At 34.2% G+C, this 11,653-nt stretch overlaps 2 protein-coding genes across 2 annotated transcripts; both read right to left on the bottom strand.

The window, feature by feature from the left end:
* Positions 1 to 486, bottom strand: LOC116209059. The gene has a single exon (XM_031542622.1). It carries the CDS (start codon positions 484 to 486, stop codon positions 1 to 3), a length of 486 nt encoding a protein of 161 aa, XP_031398482.1.
* A 5,899-nt stretch (positions 487 to 6,385) lies between these two features.
* On the bottom strand, positions 6,386 to 7,120 carry LOC116209058 (the record flags this gene model as incomplete). The annotated part of the gene is made up of 1 exon (XM_031542621.1): positions 6,386 to 7,120. A coding segment is annotated over one exon (495 nt), but the record flags the coding sequence as incomplete, so codon positions are not given.
* Between the last annotated feature and the right edge of the window lie 4,533 nt (positions 7,121 to 11,653).

Below are 11,653 nucleotides of genomic sequence, written 5' to 3'. Positions count from 1 at the left end.
CTAACGATTCCTAAGCTTCTTACATATCTGAATTAAAGTCCGGACGGCGAAGGGCACTCCTGCAGCGACCAAGATATAGCGGAACCTCACTGACTCGTTCGGCGTGACCGCGAAGATGGCAGAAGCATAGGTCACGATCATCGAGGCCGTGGCCACCCACACCTCGAAATGGAAAGGGAACCGATAGGTCAAGGAGACGATGACGAGGATCGACGTGGAGAGGGCGAGTGTATTGGATACGAGGAACACGTAAAAGGCTATTTCCTGGGACGCATAGATCGCCTGCCCTGCCTTGTGCCCTTTGTCATTGTCCTGCCACACACCGCCGGGAGGGTTGACCCCAGCCTGGAAGGTCACGGCCGCGATGAGAGTCGCGATTACCAGAAGGACGTTCCGAGCCTCACTCGGTGAGTCCCGACCCTCATCATATTGGAAGTACTTGAACCAGCTTCTTCCTCTATCTGCTGGCGGGTATGGGCTTGACATGCTCTTTTCGTTAGCCACAGAGACAGACAGAGGAGGAGGACAATGCACGGCGGAGAAGACCAAGAAGGATGTTATATATGTAGGACGAAGTTAGTGTTTAATTATTTATTACTATTTTTCTGTTTACACGGCGAATGAGCTTGTTCACATTAATTTTATCGGACAAGATTTGAAACTCCGATACAAGAAGCAGAATATAATAAGATATTGTTTTTGAGATAGAAGGCAACTATAATAGATTTCATCAAAAATTTAAAGAACATAAGTAAAATTTTTCTCAGTCCATCCCAACAAGTAGTTAGTTCTATCTATTCATATTTTCGATTAGTTTTAATTTTTTAGGATCTACCAAAATAATATGATGTTTGAATGATTGAAAGCCATTAATTTTTTTTAATAGATTAGGTTTTGATAATTTACCAAAATTACTTATCGTTCGACTGAGTCAAAGTCATCGTCAATTGTCGTTTTCTTATGACTTGGAATTCGTGCGCAAAAGTTATGCGAAATGCAGTAGCTCGGCTGAGGAACTTTCGAGGAAGTTTATCTTTGTTATTTTGTTTTTTCTTTGTTTTCTTTTACCCTTTTTCAATGGTTTAAAGGAGGTAGCGCTCAATGATAACGGGTAAATTAAATTCAAAATCACATGGTTTGAATCAAAGAGGGTATATTATAACTTGCGCATGCTATTTTTTGGTATTTAAAATATTCCAAACTCGATATTTAGTGTAATTATTTGTGTCCATTTATTAACTATTAGAATTTCTATTTCACTGTAATATGTTCATTGATCTTTCTTGTAATCGAAAAGAAGACATGGTATGAACCAATTTGAATAAGTTTAAGTAATTTAATACTTATTTCTTTTAAATAAATTTTTGCATTGGCCAAGGCCTATTTAATTTCCGGGAATCAGAATGCAAACCAAAAAAAGCAGTGTTATCAGAACCGGACCGGATGATGAACCGGAAGGGGTACGGGGTCATGGGTTTATGGGTCCAACCGGGGGTTCGATGGGTCGGACCGCTCGTTTATTTAAAATAAAATAAATACTCATATTATTAAAAAAATTATGATAATTAAGATAAAAGTATGATGATTTTAAAGAAATATAACAATAGTATAAGAAAGTATCTATATTTAATATTTTTTACTTCAAAATAAATATTTTATTTTAATAAATACTTAAAAGTAGAGTTAAAAGAACAAAAAAGTGGTGGTGGCTTGGTTGGTAGTATGCTAATATGAAAAGCATTAAATAGGAAACCCATAAAAACCCATAGAACCGGCCGGTTTAATGAAATTTTACTTAAAACCGGCCGGTTCAATGGGTCTGGCGGTTCAAAGCTGCCATTTCGGTTTTTAGGCGAACCGGACCGGACTTGGTGCCAGTTCCCGGTCCGACCGGTCGAACCGGCCGGTCCGGTCCGGTTCTGATAACAATGAAAAAAAGGTTAGGATGTTTGATTATTGAGTAATGCTATTTGTGTCGAAATCAAACCTTCGAGAAAAAGCTGTGAATAGATACAAGTGGCAAGTTTGTCATTATTGACACAATCAAGGGCAATTAATTAATGTGAGGGAGTGGGCATGCTTATCATGCGAATCAGAGGAAGAAGCATTTTCCATTATTATTTACCCAAAAAAAGCCAAATGCTATAAATTTGAAAATAAAATTACGTGATTAAATTTTTATCCCAAATCAAACCACTTTGTCAATTTTCACATTAAATGCTCACGTGCCACATTCAATCCGAGCTTACGTGACACGTTTTATCTTGGTTTTTTGGCATCTTGGCACCTAATATAAAAATTTGATATGCTGGGATTGCAACTTAAAAAAAAATCGAGGTTAACTTATAAATTAAACACCATTTTTTTCTTATCCATAATTGTTATTAAGAGTGTGCTTGTTTTAATATCATTAAATAAATGCTTAAAAATTAGTTATAAATTAAGGGAAAATAAATCTACAAAATAGAGAAAAATAAAATATAAATGTTTAAACTATTTAATCATTAAGTATAAAATAACTTAATAAAATAAGTAGAAAATTTTGATTTCTTGAAATAAAGCAGTTGCACTTATTGGTGCTATTTACTCCTCATAAAACTTTTCTCATCCCCATCATTCATCCCCGCCTCTTATACATTTTATCCCTTAACTAAGCACTTAATTTATCAAATAGCACCTAAATATTTTACTTCTTTTTTCACCCTCAACTATCAGTCTTTTAGTTCTCTGATCAAAGAATAGAGAGACAAAAAGGGATCGGAACAGGAAGGAGTAACAGAAGAGGTTTAAGATTTGAAATCAGAGTCGCTGAGCTCCGTTTGGATTTCAAATGATAATCTAAGTCTACCCAAGTCAACTTTATTCTTTATCAAATTTAATAATTTATTATTATTTTTTATTTAATAATAAATTTTCACTCATATTTTTTTCTAATTATTTTTATAATCAATTTTTTAATAATAAATTCTCCATATACTTTCGCATTTATATATTTATATATATATATACATATTCTCACACATTAATATATTTATCAACATTTGTAATTATTTTACAAAAACAAATTGAGTTGGATCACTATCCAACTCGAAAATCAAAAGCAAGCACAGATTTCAGGGAAAGGGAGAAGACAGTTCCTAACATTAGTTAGGGAATAGAAATTAAGGTTCGATTTGTAAAAGACTATTAAATTTAATTTTTATGATATATTATTTCAGTGTCAGTGGCCGGTCAAACTTCTACTTGCATGCCACATTGGCAAAAACGCCAAGTAGAATATGCCTCGTAAACATATAACTGAAAAATTGACGACTTGGCTTGATTTTGTAAAAAATTGAAATAACGTGATTTTTGTTTTCAAATTTTAATGGCTTTTTTTTAAAAAAAGATAGTCAAATCACATTGTCTTTTTTTAAAAAGGTCGTCAGATAACTTGTTCGTAATTATTAAATAATGTAACAGATATATCATATTTGAGTGACTTTCAAACACAATGAAGTTCATTGTATTAAAATATTAATAAATGAAGAGTATACATTAGTCTTTGCATGGGATATTATTGATAATAATACAAATAAATATATTTATTAATTTCATTGGTAAAAATTATATGACCTATTGAAAAAAACAAGATGCATAGGCCTAGAAATAGAGTATACTGAGATTATCCATAGCCGGATGGATTTGAATGCCCGCAAATACTCACATAGCTTGAACTTGTAGTCCTTATCCTTCTTGTTCGTCTCCAAATTAGTACCTTCCTGTGGGAATTGCCTTTTTGGTAAAATCATAAAAGTTCTCAGGAAGTTCAAACCAGAGGCGGGGCCAAAAAGGTACGTGCGATAATATTTTAGAGGAATACAATAAAGAAATAGGAGAAATATATATGCATGCGTTATAAACTTTTAAGAGTATTTTTTGAAAGTAAATATGGAGTAGAGAGTAAGTAAATAAATGGCTAAAAGAATCATCTAATAAAAGGAGGAGTAGAAATAGGAATATGAATATATCAACACTTTTTGATAGGGTGATTATATATATATATATATACTCACCTCTTTATCACTATTTTCTAATAATGAAAATCACTCAATTATATCTAATATAAAATAAGCAGCATAGTCTTTTTGAATTGGGGAGGCACCATGATTTAATTGTAATTTAGGAGGTATAATTGGTAGTTGTAAGTGCGAAAACAATTTAGTGAATTAGGTATATATTATTGAATTTCTACAATGCCCCATTTTTTCTTTCAATGGACACTAATATGGAGGGTCATATTGTATTTTAAATAGAAAAGAAAATCTATCTTCATACATTGAATGAGTAATATGAGAATTTTAAAATGCGAAGGAACACAATAATAAGCTCTAGAGTTTTATATATAAAATATATTTCTATTGGGAATTTTTGGGACAACAAAAGGCACCGCAACTACCCTCCTCCCCTTTGTAATATAGACGTATGCAGTACAATTATTCCAATTACACACACCTACACTCTTTTTGGGTGGACACACACACCTATACTTTCACATAAGGCTCAATACTAACTAGAGGGATAGAGAGGGAAATCGAATCACAACCCTGATATCTCCTTTATGCAGGTGTGTTCAAGACTTGGTTCGAGTGGATCAAGATCAACAAATGCTCACATGGATTGCTCGCAATGGAAGACATATTTTATTCGTAACAAACACTAATAATCCTTTAATTAGCTAGAAACAGTGGGGCAGTCCCGCCCTAGTGGCTTGGACACCAATCACCACAGCCAAGACGAGGTCGCCCGCAGCCTCTGGCAACGCCAGCGACCTCGTCTTAGGAGGGGTAGTGGCGGCCGGAGCTTCAGGCTAATGAGGATCGGCTTTTTTTTTTAACTTTTTAGCTAGTTTAAACGGCCGAAGCAGTCTATGAAACCGGTTCAGCTTTCACAACACGTGGCGACTTCTTCATGCAACACATCATCAATATAAAAAAGTTAATGAATTTTATATATATCTCAATGAACTTATGACACCATTAAAGCCTATGTAGATTAAAATATAATTTTTAACATCCGTAGGACTTATATGTAGCAAAAAAGTAAGTATCCCACCTCGGGACAATTTTTTTTTGCTCCCACTGTAGAATTTCTGCGTACACTAATAATGGACTCTCTAACGACCCATGCCCTTTCCATCTACTTTCTCTAGGATTTCTCTCCACCACATATAACACATGTTGTCAAGACTTTTTGATGCAAATCGTAGCACGACTTCAAGGGATCCAGTTCAAGTTCCAATTGAACCGATTACGCGAGCACGAGCAAAGAAGTTTAAAGATGAACTCAACGGCCTGATTCATGAGGTTTGGGCTCAAGCAAATTCGTGGAGGCCCATTGGACATGAATCACGTGATCCACAAAGATCCATCAACATTATTCAAGTTATAGAAGATTCCGGACAAGGCTAAATTCAGCAAGTGTTTAAGGAAGCTTCTAGAACAGTTGATGATCAACAGAAGATAACATCAGATTTGTTTGAAGTTTAAATCTCATAGAGATATTCTAGGGGTATTTAGATTTTATATCTTTATAGATTATGTCATATCTCTATCGATATTTTTGGTTTTAATTTCCTTATCTATAGGAGGAGATATGACCATATTAGGATTACTTTATGTCTATATATATTCATCTTAGTCAATTTTTAATGAGAAGAACATTCAGAAAATTGTGAGAGTATTCTCTTTGGTTCTTGAAGAACTAATCGAACTTATCGGAAGTTTCCGCGGCGTTCATCATCGACTTATCAAACGGCTTTCCACCACCGTTTGTGGCGTCTTCCTATATACCGAGGTTCTTGTTTCGCATTAAACAACGGGTTGAGGTCAGTTATACCAAGGTTCTTGTTTTTGTCGTAAACAACGGGTCGAGGGTTCGTCAATCAAATCTGATCGTGGAACGATCTTGGGTTCCTTTAGTTGTCGGGTCTCGTCATTCTTGGCGGGAATCGCATCACTTTTCAGATATAAAATAATCACAATAATATGTATTGTAATTGTACTTATCTCATAATTATGTTTCTCAGTTGCTCCCGGTAGTAAATACTGACTTCAAGGAGAAAATTCTAAAAATCGTTAGAGGAGTTTTATTAGAATAACTAACAATATAATTACATATTACATGAAACTTGATGGACAAAAAGGCAGGATAGACCCTTGCATAGTGTCGTAATGAACTTATGACGCCATTAAAGCCTCTGTGGATTAAAATATAATTTTCAATATCCGTAGGACTTATATGTAACAAAAAACAAGTATCCCATCTCAGGACATTTTTTTTTGGTCCCACTCTAGAATTTCTGCGGACACTAATAATGATGGACTCTCTAACGACCCATGCCCTTTCCATTTACTTTTTCTAGTGTTGTCAAGACTTTTCAGATATAAAATAATCACAGTAATATGTATTGTAATTGTACTTATCTCATAATTATGTTTCTCAATTGCTCCAGGTAGTAATTACTGACTTCAAGGAGAAAATTCTAAAAATCGTTATAGAGGAGTTTTATTAGAATAACTAACAATATAATTAAATATTACTTGAAACTTGATGGACAAAAAGGCAGGATAGACACTTGCGTAGTCTAACGATTCCTAAGCTTCTTACATATCTGAATTAAAGTCCGGACGGCGAAGGGCACTCCTGCAGCGACCAAGATATAGCGCAACCTCACTAACTCGTTCGGCGTGACCGCGAAGATGGCAGAAGCATAGGTCACGATCATCGAGGCCGTGGCCACCCACACCTCGAAATGGAAAGGGAACCGATAGGTCAAGGAGACAATGACGAGGATCGACGTGGAGAGGGCGAGTGTATTGGATACGAGGAACACGTAAAAGGCTCTTTCCTGTGATGCATAGATCGCCTGCCCTGCCTTGTGCCCTTTGCCATTGTCCTGCCACACACCGCCGGGAGGGTTGACCCCAGCCTGGAAGGTCACGGCCGCGATGAGAGTCGCGATTACCAGAAGGACGTTCCGAGCCTCACTCGGTGAGTCCCGACCCTCATCATATTGGAAGTACTTGAACCAGCTTCTTCCTCTATCCGCTGGCGGGTATGGCTTGACATGCTCTTTTCGTTAACCACAGAGACAGACAGAGGAGGAGGACTATGCACGGCGGAGAAGACCAAGAAGGATGTTATATATGTAGGACGAAGTTAGTGTTTAATTATTTATTATTATTTTTCTGTTTACACGGCTAATGAGCTTGTTTACATTAATTTTATCGAACAAGATTTGAAACTCCTATACAAGAAGCAGAATATAATAAGATATTGTTTTTGTGTTAGATGGCAAATATAAAAGATTTCATCAAAAATTTAAAGTACATAAGTAAAATTTTCCTCAGTCCATCCCAACAAGTAATTAGTTCTATCTTATTCATATTTTCGAATAGTTTTAATTTTTAGGATCTACCAAAATAATATAATGTTTGAATGATTGAAAGCCATTAATTTTTTTTAATAGATTAGGTTTTGATAATTTACCAAAATAACTTATCGTTCGACTGAGTCAAAGTCATCGTCAATTATCATTTTCTTATGACTTGGAATTCGTGTGCAAAAGTTTTGTGAAATGCATAAACTCGGCTGAGGAACTTTCGAGGGAGTTGATCTTTGTTTTTTTTTTTTCTTTGTTTTCTTTTCCCCTTTTTCAATGGTTTAAAGGGGATAGCGCTCAATGATAACGGGTAAATTAAATTCAAAATCACATGGCTTGAATCAAAGAGGGTATATTATAACTGCTCATGCTATTTTTTGATATTCAAAAGGTTCCAGACTCGATATTTAATGAAATTATTTGTGTCCATTTATTAACTGTTAAGATTTTTATTTCATTATAATATATTTATTGATCTTTCTTGTAATAAAAAAAATACATGGTATGAACCAACTTGAATAAGTTTAAGTAATTTAATACTTATTTCTTTTAAATAAATTTTTGCATTAGTCAGGGCCTATTTAATTTTCGAGTATCGGAATGCCGACCAAAAAAAGATTAGGATGTTTGATTATTGAGTAATGCTATTTGTGCCAAAATCAAACCTTCCAGAAAAAAGCTGCAAATAGACACGAGTGGCAAGTTTGTAATTATTGACCCAATCAACGGCAATTAATTGATGTGAGGGAATAGGCATGCCAGCTCATCATGCGAATCAGAGGAAGAATCATTTTCAATTATTATTTAACCAAAAAAAGCCAAATGCTATAAATTTGAAAATAAAATTACGTGATTAAATTTTTATCCCAAATCAAACCGCTTTGTCAATTTTCACATTGACTGCTCACGTGCCACATTCAATCTGAGCTTACGTGGCACGTTTTTTTTGGTTTTTTGTCATCTTGGCACCTAATATAAAAATTTGATATGCTGGGATTGCAACTTAAAAAAAAATTGAGGTTAACTTATAAATTAAACACCATTTTTTCTTATCCATGACTGTTATTAAGGATGTGCTTGTTTTAACATCATTAAATAAATACTTAAAAATTAATTATAAATTAATTATAAGGGGAAAAAAATCTAAAAAATAGGACCTAAGTGTTTTACTTCTTTTTTCACCCTCAACTATCGGTCTTTTACTTCTCTGATCAAAGAATAGAGAGACAAAAAGGGATCGTAACAGGAAGGAGTAACATAAGAGGTTTAAGAATTGAAATCAAAATCGTTGAGCCTCGTTTGGTTTTCAAATGATTAGTCTAAATCTACTCAAGTCAAATTTATTCTTTCTCAAATTTAATATTTTTTTATTTTTTATTTAATAATAATTTTTCACTCATACATTTTTCTAATTATTTTTATAATTAGTTTTTTAATAATAAATTCTCCATATACTTTTATATTTATATATATATATACATATTCTCACACATTAATATATTTGTCAGCACTTATAATCATTATAAAAAACAAATTGAGTTGAATCACTATCCAACTCGAAAACCAAAGCAAGCACAGATTTCAGGGAAAGGGAGAAGACAGTTCCTAACATTAGTTAGGGAATAGAAATTAAGGTTCGATTTGTAAAAGAATATTAAATTTAATTTTTATGATATATATTATTTCAGTGTCAGTGACCAGTCAAACTTCTACTTGCATGCCACATTGGCAAAAACGCCAAGTAGAATATGCCTCGTAAACATATAACTGAAAAATTGACGACGTGGCTTGATTTTGTAAAAAATTGAAATAACGTGATTTTTGTTTTCAAATTTTAATGGCTTTTGTTAAAAAGATAGTCGAATCACATGGTCTTTTTTTAAAAAGATAGTCAGATCACTTGTTCGTAATTACTAAATAATGTAACAGATATATCATATTTGAGTGACTTTCAAATACAATGAAGTTCATTGTATTAAAATATTAATAAATGAAGAGTATACATTAGTCTTTGCATGGGATATTATTATTAATAATACAAATAAATATATTTATTAATTTCATTGGTAAAAATTATATGACCTATTGAAAAAACAAGATGCATAGGCCTAGAAATAGAGTATACTGAGATTATCCATTGCCGGATGGATTTGAATGCCCGCAAATACTCACATAGCTTGAACTTGTAGTCCTTATCCTTCTTGTTCGTCTCCAAATTAGTACCTTCCTGTGGGAATTGCCTTTTTGGTAAAATCATAAAAGTTCTCAGGAAGTTCAAACCAGAGGCGGGGCCAAGATTTTATTCAAGGAGGACAAAAATGTTACTTGATATAAATAATACATAAATAATTTTTTCAAAAGGGACAAAATATTAATTTTATATAAAAAAAACTCATAAATAAATATACTTTTAAGGTACAATTTTAAAAAATTCAAAATTCAGAGGGGACAATTACCCTGCCGTCCCTAGTTCAAACAACTTTTGTCACTCAGTGATAAAGTGAAGAGAGAGATACAGAGTCAGCATCTGGAATATGACTCTATCACCATTAACCTCAAGTATTTGCCAATCCCTCTTCCTCTAACATTCTTAACCTGAAAACACCATGGGAACCTTGTAGAAAGACACCACTATGTCGTGGATTCGGGCCTTTCCTCATGAACTTGCAATGTTCTCCTCAATCATAAAGACCATAAGACCCTGTAACATTTTTATGTAATTAATTAAATATAAAAAAACTTAATAGTATGAAGATTAGAAATGGGTGACATATCCTCGACCCAAGACATAATTTCGTATTGAGTAAAAGTATTCCACATCCTTTGCTATGGATATGGAAGTATTATATAGATGAAGTATTAGAAATTAACAAAGATTGGATATAAAGCTGAAAGTTCGGGACAAATCAGCAAATCAGATTACCCTAGACATGGAAGCGTATTAATCACACGATTATTATTACATCCATCCTTTTCAATTGATAAAGTGGAACCATGGACTTCCCAACATAGACAGAGCCCAGCAGCCAAGATACTAAAATCAGGTGCAAAGACAAAAGTATGACCAAACCAACTTAATCACATACTGAAAAGAGATCTTGAGCCAACTCAGCGGAGTCCTCTCGAACAGCAATGCCGAAGCTGAAATGTACTGGGCAACAAATCAATCATAGGTGAAGACCAAACATACATATAGAAAAGATGATGCTCCCCAAGTCAAGCACAGAAGCCCTATCATGCAATCGACCTTTATTGACCTACACCAAGGTTGAAAGGAGTAGGTAGATAGAAAAATAATTTATACATATAACATACTATATTGAAGCAATCATATTAGCACATTGCAAACTAGTGAAGGCTAAAGCCACGATTAGGACTTGGGAGCAAGACCGTTGAACGTACTCCCTCCAAGGTCATGATCATAATCCACCTCCTATTCCTTACGAAATTATTAAATGTTGAATAATTTGGAATGACAAAACAACTGGGGCCAGCCAAATCAAGGTCGAGCCTGAAAATAAGATACATGCTCAAGCTAAAGCAGGGTTTTCAAGTGTGAGTTAAACCAAACAGATCTTGAGTTTGAGCTTGGCCTGAATTCGGGAACATCCAAAGAAATTGTGTCGAGCTGATTCATGCTCGAATCTGTACTCTTCATGGTAAAACATCAATGTTTTGACTAAAGCCTTTCAAACTCTCAACGGAGACCGTTCTTCTCATGATAGCAAGTATCTACAACATCATCACTAATGAAGAATACTCCAGCTAATATAGCAATTAGCAAGAATTAAACTTTGCATCATCCCTAGACGGAAACCTTATCTTTGTGTTCAAGATGTGACAATTAAGATGGGTGTCATATGAATTTCATATATTTCCAGTTGAAATTGCAGAATTACAAAACATATTGCCAATGGAGAGAGGTGGCCTTCACAACAAATGAAAAGAAAAGTAGAAGAAATACCAGAGAAAGAGAGAGAAATGTACCTGGTTGAAGGAATGAACAGAGGCAGTGTGACTTAAACAGAGAGGCGATGCCTTGGAGAGGCGAAAATATGACTCCATGGTTTGTGTAGACATAAATTGATAATCTCTGCCTCTTTAATTTCAAAAATATTATTCACCCAAAATATTTCCAATGTTTTAATGGTTGTTTGTGCCTTACAGTCATACCGGCGTTTTTAATTTCCAATATGAAAATCGAGCAACTGAACAGTCCTCTTATCACGA

The sequence above is a fragment of the Punica granatum genome, chromosome 5 (genome assembly GCF_007655135.1).
Source record: "Punica granatum isolate Tunisia-2019 chromosome 5, ASM765513v2, whole genome shotgun sequence".
Classification (NCBI taxonomy): domain Eukaryota; kingdom Viridiplantae; phylum Streptophyta; class Magnoliopsida; order Myrtales; family Lythraceae; genus Punica; species Punica granatum.
The sequence above is the reverse complement of the archived record's forward strand: the minus strand, read 5'-3'. Positions and strand labels throughout refer to the sequence as shown.

Coding starts and splice junctions, on each gene's coding strand:
- LOC116209059 (XM_031542622.1), bottom strand. CDS start 486: ATGTCAAGCCCATACCCGCCAGCAGATAGAGGAAGAAGCTGGTTCAAG.